At 42.9% G+C, this 20,747-nt stretch overlaps 1 protein-coding gene across 1 annotated transcript in view; it reads left to right on the forward strand.

The window, feature by feature from the left end:
• The first annotated feature begins 1,399 nt into the window (after nt 1–1,399).
• The window catches only part of ARL8A (ADP ribosylation factor like GTPase 8A), a 53,850-nt gene continuing 34,502 nt past the window's right edge, over nt 1,400–20,747 (forward strand). The window contains exon 1 of the mRNA XM_068269545.1: nt 1,400–1,896. Within this exon, the coding sequence (XP_068125646.1) occupies nt 1,774–1,896 (123 nt within the window). The 5' untranslated portion in view covers nt 1,400–1,773. The remainder of the gene's footprint in view (nt 1,897–20,747) is intronic.

A 20,747-nucleotide genomic window follows, 5' to 3' on the forward strand; every position in this document is an offset into this window, starting at 1 on the left:
CATGGGCCTGATGACCGGACCCGAAAAATAGCGCATGTTGGAAAAGTGTCCGGAGTCCGGATCCGATCCGGCTCTGTTCTGTACGGAGCGTACGTATGTGAACGTCAGCATAGACTTTGCATTGCTATGCGGAACATACGTTCCGTTTGTACAGTATACAGTCCGGATCCGATCAGGCAGATCCGGACAGCGAACGCTAATGTGAACCAGGCCTTTGTGTCAGAAAAGGTGGCTGCAAGACCCTTGGACACCCACCATGCCCTAGCCACCTGCCTAAATTGCCTTGTGGATGATCCGGCTCTGCAGCTAGGGATGGTCTGTTGGAACTTAGTGCTCTTTACACTCAGATAAGCACCCAGTGTAACAAGTTTTAAGTCTTTATTGAAGGAAAACATGCAGACATGTATTGTACACAACCATCAGGAAGTGCAGCTTGCTTAGAACAGAAAGAATACAGAGTGAATACAGGAAAATGACATCCCATTCAGATCATCATCACCTATTACTGACAGTGACATCTTGTGGTTGTTTTACTATACTGCAGTTTAAGGTAATAATACTGTTGATACTACAACATGGTCAATGAGATGCAACTAATTGCACACATTTGCAGATTGATAAAGGCCGTTAGGAATCCCACCTCAGCGATGGTCGCGATCTTCACGGCGGCCAGTGGGACAACGCTGCAGACCAGGGCTGCAGCAAGGGCACGAGACGGCTGCTGTGGGCTGGAAGAAGCCCCAGGTGAGTAAAATTTGTTTAAGCCCCCTTGCTTTGGAGGTCCTTCAAGCCCTAGGCAAGGGTGATTAAAGTTTGGCTTCAGGAATAAATGTAGCTATTAGAAATGGTACAGTACGCTGTGCTTAGTTGCTGCTGAAGAACCAGCTGCAAATGAAAATAATAATTACTACAGTACACAACACTTGAGGAGGGGTTGCAGAGGCTGGGGGCATGGCACGGTACTCAAGACCCTGCTGCACACTGCATGTCTACAAAACTTTGTATGATTCCTTATAAATGGCTGAGCAGATGCAGTCATTAGAACAACAGTGCTCAGAGTAGAAAGCTTTTTCTCTCAGCACCCTTAGTTGTCTCTCAAAAAGGGAAAATAAACTTCTCTCCAATGACCCCATGTGGCTTCTCCCCCAAAGCTATTGTTAAACCCCTGGTCACTTGATCCTCGCATGAATATGGCGTTTGACTCTCCTGTTCGAAATGTAAATAATTTACATTCGCTGGTTCTGATCATGTATGGCTAGTAGGAGGAGGATAAGGTTTTTACACTACACACAGTCCTGACGTTGCTGTGCTTGAAGCAATCCTTTTAGTACTGATTCCTCCAAGGCAGAGGGCAGCAAGGACTGTAGTAGGAAGCGGAGTCACTGATTCTTCTCCTATTGTCTGTGATGAGCACATAGGAGAGGGGGAGGAGGATCTCCGGCATGGGTACCTCTCATCGCCCCGCCCGTCCTCTAGCATATGAGCAGCAGATTCTGGCAGCAGAATAAACAAGTTCTGTACATTGTAGGCGCTGTACGGACACGGAATTGTCATTTTCCAATATTTTGCTGTACACCGAGACACGTTCTTATATAGTGCGCCTCCTTGTAAATCACAGCGGCCATCACTGCGGAGATAAATACAATCATTCCGTATAGCTAGCTAGACACCGTGTCAGGAGGAGTGCTGAGATCACAGCAGCAAGAGCCTTGCATCCGAGGGCGTTAGTAGGGTCCTGCATTGTCCTACCCTTGTGGCCGTCTCTGTGCGACGATGCTGGCCCTATTTAACAAGCTCTTGGACTGGTTCAAGGCCCTGTTTTGGAAGGAAGAGATGGAACTTACACTGGTGGGGCTGCAGTACTCGGGGAAGACCACCTTTGTGAACGTGATTGCGGTAAGATGAGGGGCAGAAGGAGGCTTGGTTATGGCATCGGGGCTTATCAGTGGTTCTGCTTTGTTGTAATCTAGCAGTCATTGGATGGATGACAAATTACCATTGCTATTGTGTAATAAATAACAGTAGTAACTGACTTATACAAAATATATGCAAATATGTTAGTGTACGTACCCTAGATGCTGGATATAGAGATGTGTGTGAGACTATCTATCTATCTATCTATCTATCTATCTATCTATCTATCTATCTATCTATCTATCTATCTATCTATCTATCTCTCTCAGTAGCATTGGTTATATTCTGCTATAGACTGTTCTCATGCCTGGTAGATCATGCTAGGCCCTACATGTAAGATGCTTCAAGACAGCCATCTACAGGCCTTCTTATTGTAGACTGGTACACACGATGAGGTTTCTGGCAGATTTACTGTCGGATTGATTATTTCCAACATGTACAATGTGATTTCCGATCGATTTTCCGTTCACTTCTTTGGAAATCAGATCGGGCATGTTGGAAATAATCGATCTGAAAGTAAAAGCGACTTGGCGGCCAGTCGACCATCTGATTCCGATTATTATAATCAAGGAAAATCGGTGCAGCCAAGTGCATGCCGGATCGAAAATGCAACCAATTTCAGGCTGAAATTGGTCGTTTTAGTTGATCTCACATGCCGCAAAATGTCAGACCATGGTGGTCAGTCGGGTGCGCTGCGGTAATAGCGATCGATTTCATGACGAGCGACGAAACTCCCAACGCTTTTTATGTATGTATAAATGTGTGTATATGTATGTGCATTTATACATTACCTGTCCTGTGTGGCAGTGCCTGTCCTCTTCTGAATCCACCGCTGTTATCATACACACTGCTGGCGCATAGCACGCCGGTGCACGTGACTTGACATGCGCGCTATGCCTGCTGGAGTGTATGGTGAAGAGCGGCTTATTTGAAGACGGACAGACACCGAAGACCGACACAGGACAGGTAATGTATAAATGCACATACATATAAATGTTCATACATTTATAAATAGGGGGAACAGCAGCGAGGCAACGAATGCGGTGGGCTTGGCTGATTCCCGAGAGATTTCCTGCTGAAATTGATCAGGAATCAGCCTGCGATGTATGGGCAGCCGACAAATCTCTCTCTAATCAGATTCGATTAAGAGAGATTTGTCTTTTGATCGAACCTGCCCATCATCGCTAGATGTATGACTACCTTAAATCTGCCAGAAAATCTTGTGTATCAGGCATAAGGGCACAGAGAGAACTGCTCTCTGCGCAATTGTTTTAAAGATTGCATCTACTCATCCTCAGCCACTGATAAGTACTTATACAAAGATTTATTGACAGTCCCTATTCAGTGTATAGCATGGTCTTGTGTACAGTGCCCTGCCCCCAGCCTCTCCACCCCCTCCCCAAGTGCTGTTTACTGTAGTGGTGCTGGAGGAGTCTGCAGATCCAGTTCTGCTCCATCAGAGGAGTACAAAGTGAGTGAGTCAGTTTTCTGTGTGTGTTTTTTTGTATACGTTTTCTGCACACCAGGGGTTTGATTCACTAAACTGTGATAACTCATATCACGGCCACGCTAGCATTTTTGCACGCGTTTTCGCGTGCAATCGCGAATTTCCATGCTCAACTGCGAATTTTCTCATGCAATCGCGAATTTCCATGCTCAACTGCGAATTTTCTCATGCAATTGCGAATTTACGCACACATTGCGCGTGAAAATGCAAAAACGCTAGCGCGGCCGTGATATCAGTTATTACGGTTTAGTGAATCAAGCCCCACGTGCATGTTTTCACACATACAGTGTGAAAACATGCACGTTTTATCACAGAAGCTAATGATTGAAGCTAATTGATGAAGAAAATGCTCCCAGTGCTCCACTGCTGTACGTTTTTATCTGCATGGGGAAAACACATTCAAGTGTGCACTAGCCAATTGAATAACATTGGTTCTCAGTTTTCCTGGGCAGAAAGCACACAAACAGACAAGTGTGCTCCCACGACAGGACAGGATAGTGAGATCAGGATCTAGGAGTAGCAGCTGGGAGAGGCATGTGCCCCAGCAGTGAGTTTCTGTTGTCTGCATAGTGCCTTTCTGTAAGTGTAGCAGCAGGTCTGTGTTCTTATGAGGGCTCTGTCACTTGTGGAAGTCAGAATTGTGTATATTATTTATATCATCAGATATTTTGGGGTCCCTTCTTGTCTTTGTCTTTCCTGCCCTGTATGCCACAGTATTTTCTCCCCGCTCCGCACGCTCTCTTTCTGCACATTCCCGCATCGCCGGGAGCAAGCGGGGAGTCCTACCGGGATGAGAAGTCCATCACACCTCTCTCAACAGTTTAAACAAAGCAACAAGAGTTTTCCCACACAGGACTCAACCCTTCCATGGATATATATCCAAATTCTTTATTACATATTAGTGTGAATACAGCATATCCCCAAAGTAGCTCACAGTATACTATCATAGTTCTAGTCTAATGTCCTACCATATTATTATTTTTTAAATATCCTCTGCAACACTTTACAGATCACAGAGTCATGTCACTGCCTGTCCTCAGAGGAGCTCACAATCTAATCCCTACCTTAGTTATAGTCCTATAACTGGCTACCTATACTGGTGGCACCTATACCTGACTATTTATACTGGGGGCACCTATACCTGGTTATTTATTTATTGCATTTATAAAGCGCCAACATATTACGCACCTATACCTGGTTATCTATACTGGGGGCACCTATACTTGGCTACCTATACTGAGGGCAACTATACCAGGTTACCTATATTGTATACATCTATACCTGGCTACCTATTAGGGCCCAGTTTCCACTAAACCTAGGCATATCTGCATAGAAAAAAATGCTTGCAAATTTGCATGCATATGTGAATTCGCGTTCGCTTTCGTGCAGTTTTTTCATGCAAATTCGCATGCATAAGAAATTTTTTAAATTATTATTTTCCCGTCGCCTTTCATCAATATAGACATTCGCAGGAGAAATGTGTACGCCTTGAAAAAGATTAAATGGTGCAGAAAATTGTTACAGAGGCAGCCATTATTATTTTTTTTTTTGCCTGCGGGGGGAAGCGGATTTTGTCTGTATTGGAAACGGGCCCATTGAAATACATTGCAGCTAATGCACGCAAATTTGCCATAGTGGAAACAAGCCTGAAAAAGTTTTTTCCTTGAATCTCCTGCCTGGCCTGCCTTTTCAATTTCTGTTTTGGTTTGGGGGAGGGGACCCATCCAAAGATTTGAAAGGGGGCCCAGTGCTTTCTAGTTACGCACTTGGATAGACATCTTTTTTTTGTTAGCCAAAACAGGCAGTCTATCAGTCAGGCTATCTTTTGGGCCCATTCCATTTCATAGATTTTTCTGTGTTTTATCACATTGCAGAAATGTGTTACAACTGACAGTCCATGTTCATGAATGGGTTCATTAATATGAAATGTTAATTTATGAAATGTTACATTATGAAATTAATATGCAATGTATGTTTTTATATCTGTAGTATTTTATCGAGACATGTGTTTTAACATATAGTAATGAGCATGCTATGTGTTGGAAGGTGTCCATGTAGCCTTTTCAAGATGGAGGCTAAATTGATGGTTTACGTTTGGTAACAACAGGATTCGCATTGTAATGCATTTTGAGTAATAAGAAACAATAGCCTACTTTAAAGACAATGTGATTTTTGGGATGATAGTGTCAGGATGATATCGTCATAAAATGCGGTAAAGTGACCAGGTCCCAAAAATGCATAGTCTTCAAGCTAATAAATAGCTTTTGTGCTACCCACTGGTTGTTTTCGTTGGAGGTAAGTCTACCTTTTCCCTCCTTTCAAACAGTTTTTAGATATTTTATAATTTTTGCCTAAATTGTTTATTTTAAAAAAATGTATTACAGGCCTATTCATAATATGGCCATTGCATACACATAATTTACTATATTTTCAGCTGCACCATTTTATTCAGGTGGGACCCAGGCAACGTTGATATGCCTATGCCATCTAGTAGCAGACAATTCCTAATAAGTTCAATCCAGTATTGCAGTGTGGTTCTCCATTGCATCCTTTACCGTAGAAGGTTAGGGTCACTGTGCCTTCACCAGCATTATTCTTTAGGACTTATGAAGGCAGAGTTGTTGATGACCACTTTGTGGACTTAGGCAAAGCAGGCACTGTTCCTTTCCATGCTCTTAGTTCTCCTGTCTCCCCACCATATAGGTAGCTTTTCTCATCCTCACACTCTTGTAGCTATTGTCCCTGTGTAGTCAGTGCCCCCCTATTTCCTGCATAGACAGTCATTCCCTGATTTTCCATATTGTCTGTGCTCTTCACTTTCTCCCCCTTGTTGTATATAGTTCAAGTCCCCTACCCCACCTCCTGCCCCACCAGTAACATCCACCACCCCTCCTACAGATAGGCTAGTTTCACACTGGGGCATTGCGTGCCCTAAAAAACGGGATTGCATTAGAGCAGAAATGTTGCATTATGTATTACACATGCGGTGTGATACATATGGTGAAGCATACAGTTAATGGAAACCATGCTTCACTGCAACTGAAATGCTCACGTTGTGTGGTACTGCACAGCTTGCCTTGTGTTATTTGAACAGATTCCATTGCAATGCACTGCTAACGTGCCGATCTGCACTCACCATTACAATATAATTGCATTGTGTTTGTTGTGCCATTATATTGTTCGACCCAGCGCACCACAACGTGGTAGTGTGACTAACGCATCCCATCTTCCCAATGTTCCTCCTCCTGCTTTTTGCACTTCCAAAATATCAACATCTTCTGTGATAAAATGTAGGCTTTTTTTGTATAAAAGATACTTTTAGGGAGGAGCCAGCTTCTGAAATGAAGCTTCTAGACTCTGAGTGTAACCCATGCCCCTGATGAGTTATTTGATGATGAAACATGTAGGGTGGGTTTACACATGGAAGCCCAAGATCAGTCTGGCAAAGGAGTACAGACGGCTGGGAAAACCAAATGTGTTATACTACCAGGAAGGTGGACTTGCCAGCCAGGCCAGCATGCCGGGAAAGCCCATCCTTAAACTTTATGCACAAATATACTGACTATATGTAAGTGCAATGGATGATGATTTTAAGTTTTTTGTTGTTTTTTTATTAAATGGTTTTACTCTATGTGATGTTAATATTTGTTTGAGGTGTACTACCATCCAGGACCTCAAAACTACAAGAGTTATATGTATGGGGTCATGCTGAATGTGGCAGAGGGAGGCCCTTAATTATGCCACAGGCATGAAAGGACTTTTGCACGTTGGGTCTTCATCTGGGTTGGTCAATCCTCAAGGGGTGTGGCACATTAACTGTTGTACAACATTTTTCCAAAATATACAATCTGGTCAAACACTGGAGGATAAAATGAGTTCCATATTTAATAGTAAACAACACTTTATTAGCCATGGTATTCATATTGTATATACATCCATGGGAAATGGCCATAAAAACTCTTGACATACTGTAAGTCAATTCATAAAAGGTTGCTCGACTCGTGTTTTACTGGCTAACACACTGCTTCATCAGTGGCCAACTTTTCCCTTCTCAATAAACATATGCTATTTTCTCATTTGAGGGCTTATCCCGAGGTTACTTACATCTAGTACCACACTGGTAAAAAAAAACAGGTGTGATGACATTTCTCATTGATGTATATACAGTACATGAATACCATGATCAATAACATGTTGGAAACTTTTAAATATGAAACTCATTTAAACATCCAGGCCCATATGCAATTAACAACAGTAACTAGTCCTGCGCTTCTCAAAAAGCTGTACTGGCCCTTTAATTGGCTTAGCCCACGGTGCTGCTCCAGTTTTTGGGTGGTGCTGTGTAACAAAACCAGAAGAGGGAGGAGCGCTCCAATGGTGCATTAACCTTTTATTACTTAATAAGACACATACAATTGCACTTACATTGAAGTGGAGTTAAAAGCATGTATCAAGCTGCATGTGGGTCCTCTCAATGCCACCCAAGCTTGGCCAAAGCAGTAGGTGCGATGTTGGCGTGGAGGGATGTTGGTGGGCAGACCTGGTCACATGCGTGTCTTCTGATATCACTATGCGTTTCACAGCTTGCTGAACATTCGTCAAGACCTGATAAAAGCACTGCAAGTGCCAAAAGTACAGATTCTGTTGCTGTGAGCAGGTGCATTTTCTTTCCTTACTTGCAGGTTATTTGTTACACTACTTCATTTGTTTTATTCTTCACTGTTTTATTGTTCACTGTTGTGGCATTCACAGTACAGTAGTAATTTCTGATTGGCTGTTGAACTGGACCAATTAGCATCTGCCATTATGAAGGTTATATCCAGCAGACAAAAATAATGTAACATGCATGTTCCAAAACATAAGGGTGTATGAGAATCTGGAACTGCAGTGTTTTTAATACAAGAATCTCTTTGGTTCCCAACAAGGAGGGAAAGAGGTCACTTGGAAATGACGTGGCATAATTTTGCCATTATTTTAAATTGAAAGTCTTTAAAAGAGCTGTCTCCAGACCTCTTGATCTGGCGGGGCTCAGGATGCCTGCTTAGGGGTCTGTTTCAAGGAATGGCATTAAATGAAAGTTTGTGTATTGGGGACTATTGACAGGTTCTTTTTGGGGCATCATTTGGCTCTGCAGTGGCTCTGGATGGCATTTATAGTGGCACTAGTGTTGGAAATAACCCACTCATACAGTTACATGTATAAGGCACTTCACTTGTCCTCAGTTCCGTCCAACTCCAGCCTTTCCCTCGTCTGTTCTCGCTGTACAGTCACTGTGTTGTTCATTGAGATGTGTGAGTCTGTAAGAAATGTAAATGTTATTATTGATTGCTGGTTTATGGGAAAATTGACATAGATATGTGTAAACTGAGCATGTGCTTTGTTCTCAGCAGCCACACAAGCTCACAGATTGTGTGATAACAGTGCAATGCACAAGCTCTTTTGATCCAGCACTCTTATGCCTTAATCACAGCATGGAGAATGGCAATAGAGGATGTTGGGATTGGAGTACTGGTTGACAAGCAGAGGAAAACATTCCTAGGGATAGAGATACAGTAGTTTCTGCTGGATAAAGGGTCGTGGTCTATTTGGGTCACCCTGAGCTGCTTGGTTACTCTGGTATACATGGCAAGTCTGGATTTCTAAGGCTTATGGGCAGCCCTCTGAAGGGCGGTCTTAATAATCTAGGAATAGGTAAGTGGGGACATGGACTGTCAGCCATTTTAATACAGCAAAGAGTGGCATAAATAAGTGTTGTAATAATTCGGCTGTGTGTATCTAGGTGGATTTATACATACGTGCCTATGTGTCCAGAAAACCTGCAGTTAACGTGACCTATACTTCAGCTGTGTACCCTCAGGATGTACAAGGCCTTGGGTGTATTCCTATCAAATATCTTGTGCTGGACATCAAAATGTCCTTCGCTGTAATAGGGCTTGGTCACACCAGTGCCATGTGATGCAACATGGCAGAAAAGTGTTTGTACTGCTGCATTTTGGTACATTGCCTAGGTAATATGACCCTTTGGGCTCCCCTGCCCATGAATAAGAAAAGTCTATTGACAAAATGGTAATTCAATATTTTAGAGCAGATCTATTAACTTCAAACACAAACAGACTGAGGCTGGTTTCACACTGGAAACCAGCATCAGCGATGTGGTGCGTTGCGCCCGATGCATCGCATTGCACCGTCAAAAACTGGCTATTGAGCGGTGTTCCCTGTTTGGCCGCCGGCCAAGCAGGAAGTGATGCCGTGATGTGTGGTTGCCGTCACTTCCTGCTTCAGGTATGTGGGAGTGCACGGAAGTGTATTGTTAAAATACGATTCTCACGTTGCGACATCACGTCAGTGATTTTTTTTTTTTTTTTACAATCCACACGTCGCCATAGACATGACTTTAGGGCCGATGCAGCTCGCTGCAGAATCTGCACTGTAACGGATCGGGATGCGGCGAAAAGTCACTTCCGTTGCGGCGGGGCGTAACGTTGCAGTATGAAACAGACCATAGACTTTGATTGCACGGCGGTGTAGTGCGGTAAATACCGCACAGCCTCGGTGTGAAGGGGCCTATGGATATAACCGTATAGCTACATCCCACTGGTTTGCATAGTGCACTTCGGTTTTTACTCTCTGCTGTAAACATCCTTCACAACAGTCTCTAAGGAACCTGGTTATATTACCATGCATCTTGCTCTTTGGGAAATATATCAGTAGAAACCTCTAGCAAATGCATCTAGTTTTATAAAGGCTCATAGATGGTACACATGTTGCTTCATCATCACTGCCTGAAATGTGGCAGGCTCAGCCAGCAAGTTGCAGGTATACATCATAATTAAATCCATTTATGTAACTTTCTGCTGGTGTTGTGTTGTTCGTGCATTTTTGCCCTTTATGTTTCATTGCTTTGGCTCTGCCCTATATTTCAGCAGTACTGTGCGCAGATATCAGGTCTGGCAAACCTATTCATCTGTACACACTAATAGTCAACAATTATGTAATGTACTCTAGGTGCTTTTAAAGGACAACTGTAGTGACGGGAATATGGAGGCTGCCATATTTATCTCCTATTAAATAATACCAGTTTCCTGGCAGCCTTGCTAATCTATTTGGCTGCAGTATTGTCTGAATAACACCAGAAACAAGAATGCAGCTAATCTTGTCAGATCTGACAATAATGTCAGAAATACCTGATCTGCTGCTTTCTTGTTGAGAGTCTACGGCTAAAAGTATTAGAGGCAGTGGATAGCCAGGCAACTGCAGTTATTCAAAAGCAAATAAATATGGCAGCCTCCACATACCTCCTGCTACAGTTCTTCTTTATAGCACAGGATACGCTTTTCAAACACAGATGGGTGGCAGGAAGATAGCATTCTCTCAGTGTAAGTATTGGTGGAGGGGATTGAGGGGATTTTGAAGTTTCAAGTTTTCAGTGTTTCTGCACTTTTGCTCTTTTTGAAAAACTATTTAAAGTGTAAAATGGAAGATTTTCCTGTGAAGTTAATTTCACAATTTTCTTTATTATTTATTTTAGCAAGAATAAGCCTGTTTTGACTCAGAAGAGATCATATACCGTAGCTAACATAATCCCATGTCCAATGGATTGAGAAAGAATAGATTTGTATGAAGCGGAGGATACAAGACTGCACCTAATATCTAGACACAGGCTGAGATTGGGACTTTAGGTGTTTTTCTTGCTTTAAAGGCATGAGAATTCCTGTGGCCAGGCCCAAACTTCACACAGGGATACTCAAGATTCAGGAATGAGTGACTAAATATTGGACAACTAAATAATCAATCAAGGTGGCAGGTATCAATGATTAGCTTTATGAATCTGAAGAGTCCTGTGCAGAGTTTCTATTCAGCCCTGCGGAGTTGATGAACACTGCTGAGCAAGAGAGACTGTATAGTTTGTATGTTCTCCGCGTGTCTGCGTGGGTTTCCTCTGGGCACTCCGGTTTTCTACCACATCACAAAAACATACAGATAAGTTACTGGGCTTCCCCCTAAAATTGGCCCTAGACTATGATACATGCACTACACGATATAGACATAGACATATGACTACGTTAGGAACTAGATTGTGAGCCCCTCTGAGGGACAGGTACTGACAAGACAATATACCCTGTACAGCGCTGCATAATATGTAGGCGCTATATAAATACTTAAATAAAATAGTCATGTCACATCGTATTACTAGTCCAGTTATCGTATCACTAGTAGAATTGAGTTATCATATCACTATTAGTATCCAGCTATCATATCACTATTAGTATCCAGCTATCATATCCAGGGCTGTGGAGGCGGAGCCGAGGAGTCGGACCAATTTTGGGTAACTGGAGTCGGAGTCGGCAGTTTCAGAGTCAGAGTCAGATGATTTTTTTACCAAATCCATAGCCTTTGTAAAAATTAGACCAAGGAGTCGAAATCGGAGCAATTTGGGGTATCTGGAGTCAGAGTCAGATGATTTTTGTACCTACTAAACATCCCTGATCTTATCACTAGTGCTATTCAGCCATCATATCACTAGTAGTATCCAGCTATTATATCACTAGTAGTATCCAGTTATCATATCACTAGTAGTATTGAGTTATCATATCACTAGTAGTATTGATTTATCATATCACTAGTAGTATCCAGTTATCATATCACTAGTAGTATCCAGTTATCATATCACTAGTAGTATTGAATTATCATATCCAGAATCAGATTCAAGATACTGTGTCTGACTTACAAATCTGTCCACAAAACCTGTCCAACCTACATTTCCGATCTTACTCAGAGGTACACACCTAGCCGCTCACTCCGCTCTTCCAATGAACTTCGCCTAACCGCCCCTCGCATCACCCAGTCCCATGCACGCCTCCAGGACTTCTCAAGAGCTGCTCCAACACTATGGAACTACCTACTTCCACCCATTAGGGCAGCCCCCTCCTTTAACATCTTCAAGAAAGCCCTCAAAACTCACCTTTTCACTCTGGCCTTCTACCCCTCACAAGTGCTCTAAACCCACAGCTGAACTCTGGTCCCCTACCTTCCATGTCCTTACCTCTCTCTCTAGATTGTAAGCCTTTGGGCAGGGTCCTCCTCCTTTTGTGTCCTACCTGATCATGCACCTCCATTACTGTGAACCCATGCTATGCATCTGAGTGAACCTAACTTGCCTAACCTCCATGCTCCCCTCCAGTGACTAAGCATTACCTTGTACTCATACTGTGCTGCATGATCTGGTCTTTCTTGTATTCAGGTATTGTCATTTTGCTGTATGTCACCCCTAAATATTGTATGTATCCCTATTTATTGTCCAGCGCTGCGTAATATGTTGGCGCTCTATAAATACAATAAATAAATAATAATGAATAATAGTAGTATCCAGCTATCATATCACTAGTAGTATCCAGTTGTAAAATATGTGTGTGTATTAAAGTAGGTACATTCAAAATAAACACACAGGCTCACAAAAAAAATCATATTTACCGGTACTCTGTTGATTTACTGGTACACTAGTGGGTCATCGATCCTAAGTTGAGACTAAGCTCGGAAAATTAAATTTTGGCAAAGGTAGAAAATACATTGGAATCAAATTCTGTTTGCCAGGGTCACAGTAGAAAGCCAAAACACAAGACTGTCCTACATCACCAGTCACTTAAATTGAATAATTTATTGGTACTGAAATGGCCTTTTAGAAGGGTAGGGTAGTATGCTAAGGATAAACAATGGTTGCATTACTTATCAACAATGACAGTGCAGAAGTTATTGCCATCTAAAACCCCTCCCAGACTACGGTAAAAGGAAGTGCTAGCAGAAGATGGCATCACGTGGCAGACTGTCTCAGTTTCATACATAGCAAACAATTTTTATTAAAAAAAACATTGAAAAACAAGTGAGTACAGTTAAACTGTTTAAACATCCCTGCAAATTTAAATGTTCTAAATATATTAAGCTTTTCAGTTTTTAAGACTTTTTTTTTTTTTTTTTTAAATCAAACCAAAGTTAATTGATACAATTGCAAGGGTACAGTATTGCCATGTGCCAACATTGAAATGATCACAACCATAACATAAATTCAAGAGAATACAATTAACATGCAAATGATGGTAAGGACCACGAATAGCATTACTGCGCACTTATAGACCAGACGTACATTGCAAGACACAGATAATACGCGCAAAGGAGCAATGTGGAAATGCAATGTTACTACCAGGGCTGTGGAGTCGGAGTCGTGGAGTCGGAGTCGTGGAGTCGGGCAATTTTGGGTGCCTGGAGTCAGGGTCGGGAAAAAATGCACCAACTCCGACTCCTAATGAATTTGTAACTGTAATTAAAATAGAAAATATGATAAAATGTTCTATTTCTCAGATAATAGTCATTAAAAATAATGTATATATACAGTATATATACAGTAATAGCTGTGCTTAGTCCACAAAAATGAAATAAACCAATCAAAATTAGTTACTTGTGCTGCTTCAATAAAGCAGTCCCCGTATTTTTAAGGTCAGATATACATATCTGATTGTGACTGTATATATGATGTGTACACAGGAATCTCTTATATATACTAAATAACATCTATGCTGTAAGAATAAAGCCTGATGTGTAGCTGTGTCACTAATAGAGATGGTCAACGAGATGGAAATAATTCTGCATTGATGCTGATTTATGCAAATGTATGCACTCCCTTTGCTGATGAAATCAAATAATTTGATATGTTGTTAAAATTTGGTTTGGTGACTACAAATTAAAGGGTAACTGAGACGGATGAAAAGTAAAGTTTTATACATACCTGGGGCTTCCTCCAGCCCCATTCAGGCTAATCAGTGCCTCGCTGTCCTCCACCACCCAGATCTTCTGCTATGAGTCCTGGTAATTCAGCCAGTCAGCGCTGTCCGGCCGCATGCCGCTCCCACAGCCAGGAACATTCTGCACCTGCGCAATAGTGCTGCACAGGTGTAGTATGCTCCTGGCGGCGGAGTGTGTGCATGCGCACTACGCCTGACTGGCTCAAGTACCTGGACTCATAGCAGAAGATCCAGGTGATGGAGGAGGACAACGAGGGACTGATTATCCTGAAGGCGGCTGGAGGAAGCCCCAGGTATGTATAAAACTTTAATTTCATCTGTCTCAGGTTTACTTTGTTACACAGTAGTACTATACTCTACATATGCACTCCCCACAGAGCTACAGGGAATCCACTGAGAATGCTGTGCACATTGAACACAGAGGTGTTGTCTGTTTACGATCTCCTCATTCCCCTGCAGAGTACCTGCACATCATTCTTACATGTACCCACACTTACATTGTCTAGGGCCTGATAGATGTTCTTTGTTCCGGTTTGTACCTTTTACAAGTACTCTTACCAAGGACTAGTTTTAGTCTAAAGGGAATAAATATAGTAGTCTACATATCCTTCTCACTTCAGTTGTCTTGTAAAATTCCTAAGCGTTGGCAGTTAAGAGACGAATTTCATGTTACATACTTTTAATCAACAAAATTGTAATATGCAAATTAGAGGAGTCGGAGTCGTGGAGTCGGAGTCGGTGGAATCCTAAACTGAGGAGTCGGTGGATTTTTGGACCGACTCCACAGCCCTGGTTACTACGCTTGAGTTTCAAGACTTTAATTATAGTTAATATGATCCTTAAAAATGACACTGACTATATTTATTGAAAAAAAAAAAGACTTTGTACCATGTGTTCCTATATGTAATCGCAAGTGCACAATTGGTAATTTAATAACCATTCTGTGACCCTCGGTATGGTCTGATTTGACTGAGGGAAGGGCTATACTTTTACCTTTGTGTGCCCATAATTCAGTTGTAAAATACATAATTTCTTCTGTTTTTTTAACAATCTTTAGCAGCTTCTATTACGGTAATTATTAAATTGAATACATTTTTTCAGTTTTTATTCTTTATCTGAATGCTTTCCTTGCATTGAAGGACACCCATGGCTATAATTACTGTGCAATTCCTGGGAGTATTCATCCAGAGATTTTATCTGATTGCCATCTGGAGTCAGAAAGGAGGGTTTTTTGCCTTTTGAGGCTAATTGGTCAAAGCCTTTTCACCTTTCTCTGGCTCTTCTGGGATATGGGATGGTGCAAGCCAGTGTTGTATTGTATTTTCTGGTTGAACTTGATGGATGGGTGTCTTTTTTTTTCAACCAAACTTGCTATGTAATTATGAATATTGGAAAGGGTCTTTTTTTAATTAAATATTTTATTTATTTGAGAATATTAAATATTTTAGATTTATTTGGCACTGGCATTTTCCATTACAAAACAATTGGCTACAGATAATACACAGTTGAACAGGTCAGCTAATGCAGTGTTTCTCAACACTGTATTGGTATGTACCCCTTTTAAAACACTGTACTCGCCAAGTACCCCCCAGCATAGTAAACATTATCGCAAGTACCCCTTGACAAATGTATGTATGTACCATATTACATGATAATTGATTCTAAACAATTTCCAAGAATTTCCTATTGCTTTTATTTAGCTAAAATACAAATTTGGTGTTGTTTAAATGGGATTTCTCATTTTCTAAAACTCTAAATTTGTTATTCTTGGTTAAGTATAGTAAGTCTGAGTACCCCCTGGAACTATCAGAAGTACCCCCTGGGGTACGCGTACCGCACGTTGAGAACCTAGGTGCTAATGCATTGTACCTAGAGGTAGAAAATATGTACCTACAGAGCAGTAAAAAGGCATAAGAGGAAAGTGAGCCGTGCCCAATATCTGACATTTTTAAAGACAGGAGCAGGGGTGTGAGGAGGCGCCCAAAGATATGTACAGTTGGATGACTGGTACTAATATATATATATGAAAAAGGAGGTATCTTACCTCTATAGAAGACTCACGAGAGTGATTATCAGGGAGCCTTTATTTTAAAATAGCGGTTATACTGTTGACAACGCGTTTCACGGGACCAGGCCTGCTTCCTCAGGTCATTAAAAACAGTCAACCTCTGGTATGAACCGTGTGCAGTGTAAGTACTCACTCAGCTCTGACTTGAGCGGGTTGCTGGGGGAATCTCTGTTGGTTGGTGGGGGGATTGCTCTTTGTATATATTGTATTTCCCAATGCTTCCATGTCCTCACACGTGGGTAGATGCCCCGCCCACTCTACCCCATAGGACCTCATAATTATAAATCTCAGGTGTTACCGCCCCCTCCCCAGTCTTTTTGTCCTCAAGCTCACCTCATGGGTCCTCTCACGGGGCAAGATTTGCCTCTAGATTTTTTTTTGTTTTGTTTGGTTTTTTTTGCCCTACCTAGTCGCTTAAATAGCGATTTCTCCTTGTCTGCTATGCCCGATATGCTATAAATTAGTAATGGGCTCCTCGTGTCTGCTGGCCTTGGAGGGATGACTCATTTCCGAGATACCCATCACCTATAAAGTAGGAGGGTTGGAGGAGTCCTATGGCGTTATACAGTACTAAACGTACTGTTCATTGGTGAGTGGGAGTTTCCTTCTCTTTCTTTTTCTTCGGTACGCGCTAGGCGGCTTCTTCCGCCTCGGCCGTTTGGAGCGCAGAGCGTCACTTCCGGTGACGTACTTCCGGCTTCCCCGTCTAGCCGGCATCAGATAGCAGTATACGCGTCTCCAGTTCCGCCCTGCCCGGCGCGTGATTGGGGGGCGGGCTCAGAGGGGCGTCTCCGAGATCTGTAGGGATTTCCTTCTCTTTTAAAGGGCGCACGGAGATGGCGTCCGGCGGCCATTATTCTGTCAGTCTGCTGAGACTGCTAGGGCTGCAGCTGTACCTTCCAGGCTCCAGTATGGATCAGGCTGCGAGCAATATACCCCCTGGGGAAGACCCTTCCACATCATCTACAGGTACCGTCTTTGATTACTATAGAAAGCTAAATCTGTGTAATGGCAGACTCATTTAGATTTCTGATTTCACTTCCTTTCTTCTTTCGTCAGCTGTTTTAGCTGCTCCTGTTGCTCCCACTGCACCTCAAAAAGACCAGCACCGGGTAGAAAGGTATGGGCTTTTCAGGTAGGTTCTTGCCCGTTTTTTTTTTTTATGGTGCTTTCAGCTATAATGCTGATACGATTTCCTCATTTTCACAGCCCAAAGAAGCATAAGAAGAAGAAGAGCACGCGATCGAGATCACGGTCAAGGCGTAGAAGCCCATCTCCTCATTATCGGATAAGAAGCAGATCAAGATCACGACCAAGATTTAAAAGATGTTGGGCTGGCGACAGAGAAGCTATGCCAGATAGATCAGTCTGCAAAAGATGCTTTAGAGATTTAGCAAGTGAAAAGGAACAAACACCGATAGATGTGTCGCAGATGATCACCCAAGCAGTGCAGGATTCTATGAAACAATATCTGGCCTCATTGCCTTCCACTCCTACGCAGCCACCCGAGGGCCGTCTCCGAGATCTGTAGGGATTTCCTTCTCTTTTAAAGGGCGCACGGAGATGGCGTCCGGCGGCCATTATTCTGTCAGTCTGCTGAGACTGCTAGGGCTGCAGCTGTACCTTCCAGGCTCCAGTATGGATCAGGCTGCGAGCAATATACCCCCTGGGGAAGACCCTTCCACATCATCTACAGGTACCGTCTTTGATTACTATAGAAAGCTAAATCTGTGTAATGGCAGACTCATTTAGATTTCTGATTTCACTTCCTTTCTTCTTTCGTCAGCTGTTTTAGCTGCTCCTGTTGCTCCCACTGCACCTCAAAAAGACCAGCACCGGGTAGAAAGGTATGGGCTTTTCAGGTAGGTTCTTGCCCGTTTTTTTTTTTTATGGTGCTTTCAGCTATAATGCTGATACGATTTCCTCATTTTCACAGCCCAAAGAAGCATAAGAAGAAGAAGAGCACGCGATCGAGATCACGGTCAAGGCGTAGAAGCCCATCTCCTCATTATCGGATAAGAAGCAGATCAAGATCACGACCAAGATTTAAAAGATGTTGGGCTGGCGACAGAGAAGCTATGCCAGATAGATCAGTCTGCAAAAGATGCTTTAGAGATTTAGCAAGTGAAAAGGAACAAACACCAATAGATGTGTCGCAGATGATCACCCAAGCAGTGCAGGATTCTATGAAACAATATCTGGCCTCATTGCCTTCCACTCCTACGCAGCCACCCGAGGACACACGGGCACAGACTACAGAGGAGTCTGAGGAGTTACCAGGCGGCTTTGATTTTTCATTAGTCCAACCTTACATTCAGGCAGTTAAGGATGCAATTGAGTGGGACACGGCGGAAGTCGATGAACCATCAACTAGTACCCCTAAGCATAAGGAGTATTTCTCCCACCTCAAAAAGAAAACCAACACGTTCCCCTTTATGGAAGAGATATCGGAAATAATTAAGGAGGAATGGGAAAAGATAGATAAGAGGATGCCATTGAATAACAGAATATCTAAGTTATATCCCCTAAAGCCAGAAGAGACAAAGTCATTGGACAACCCACCTACAGTGGACGCCTCTGTGATACGCTTAGCAAAGCCCATGACACTGCCTAGGGAAAATGCCACATCATTTAGAGATGTTCTAGAGAAAAGAATGGACTCAGAACTAAACAAGATATACATCAACACGGGCAATACATTAAAGCCAGCGATAGCACTTACTTCCGTGTCAAGAGCTCTAAGAACATGGACAGCCAATATCGAGGAAGCTATCAGGGCAGGCACTGACGCAGAAGCTATTATATCAGCCCTAGATGACTTTAACATCACGGCGGATTTCATAGGAAAGGCGGCGGTGGACGTAGTAAGATGTTCTTCAAGAGTGATGGCCTCTTCCGTAGTAACCAAGCGAGCCTTATGGCTGAAATCTTGGACAGCCGATGCGTCTTCCAAACAAGATTGGTGCAAGATACCTTATGATGGTTCTAACCTTTTCGGAAAGGAGATGGATGACGCTATTAAGAGGGTAACAGGAGGAAGATCTGGGCTCATCCCTCAAGAGAGGAGAGGAAGAAAATCTATTCCTCAACAATCCAATCGATTCCAACAATCGAGATATAGAAATGCAAGGAGCTATAAACCTGGTAAAGAATTTAAAAGAACCTGGCAAAGCTCTCAGACTAACCTTCAGCGCATGACCAGACAGAGGACATCTCCAGCGACACCGGCACAACAGAAACCCTTTTGACGGTGTACCTGCTCAGACCTATCCAGTGGGGGGAAGACTAGCTCACTTTTCGCAGGTTTGGGCAGAGAATATCAACAATCCTTGGGTAAACCGAACCATTTCGATAGGACATCGTTGGAGTTTCACAAGGACTCCAAGGGACCACTTCGAACAAACAAGAATACCTGTCCAGCAGGAAAGGAGGCTGATACTAAGCCAGTACATATCCACATTGATACAGAAGCAGGCAGTGACCACAGTTCCCACGGCAGAGCGAGGACGGGGCGTATACTCCCCATTATTCTTCGTTTTAAAGAAGACGGGGGACTGGCGGCCGGTACTGGACCTAAGGAGAGTGAACAAGACAATAAAGCTGAAGAGATTCAAGATGGAATCTCTGCAGTCGATAAGACAGGCTATAAGACCTTCAGATTGGATGCTTTCCTTGGACCTCGAGGACGCATATTTACACATTCCAGTCCACTCGAGCTTCCAAAGGTATCTCAGATTCGCCATCTCGGAAGACCACTACCAGTTCACTTGTCTCCCGTTTGGAATCGCTACAGCCCCAAGAACTTTCACCAAAACTCTACTAGCAGTGGTAGCTCTACTTCGGGAGAGGGGCTTACGAGTTTTTCACTACCTGGACGATATGTTACTACTAGCGTCAGACAGGAACACTCTGCTACAGCACAGAGACTTATTGATGAAGACACTGATATATTTCGGCTGGAGGATCAACTATGCCAAGAGCCAACCGGAACCCACCCAGACAATGGTATTCTTGGGAGCCCTGTTTCAGACAGTGGAGAACTCCATAGGTTTACCGATAGACAATATGGACAATCTCATTCAGAATGTTCAGACAGCAATGTCTTCATCAACAATGAGGGCAAGACAGTGCATGAGTCTGATAGGATTAATGACGGCAACGATACCCATGGTACGATGGGCACGCTGGCACCTAAGACCGTTCCAATGGAATTTCCTAGAGCAGTGGAACAGGAGGTCATTAAACCAGAGAATTCAAATTACAGCTCTTGTAAAGAACAGCTTGTGGTGGTGGACATCACGGGAGAATCTGAGCAGACACCATTATATACAGACCAGCTCCAGGACCACAATTTCCACGGACGCCAGTTACAGAGGCTGGGGAGCACACTGTATGGATCAAGTGGCACAGGGACGCTGGAGAGATTCAACTTACAGTCTAACGGCGAATATCATAGAATTGAGAG

Source organism: Hyperolius riggenbachi, chromosome 2, assembly GCF_040937935.1.
Source record: "Hyperolius riggenbachi isolate aHypRig1 chromosome 2, aHypRig1.pri, whole genome shotgun sequence".
Lineage (NCBI taxonomy): Eukaryota > Metazoa > Chordata > Amphibia > Anura > Hyperoliidae > Hyperolius > Hyperolius riggenbachi.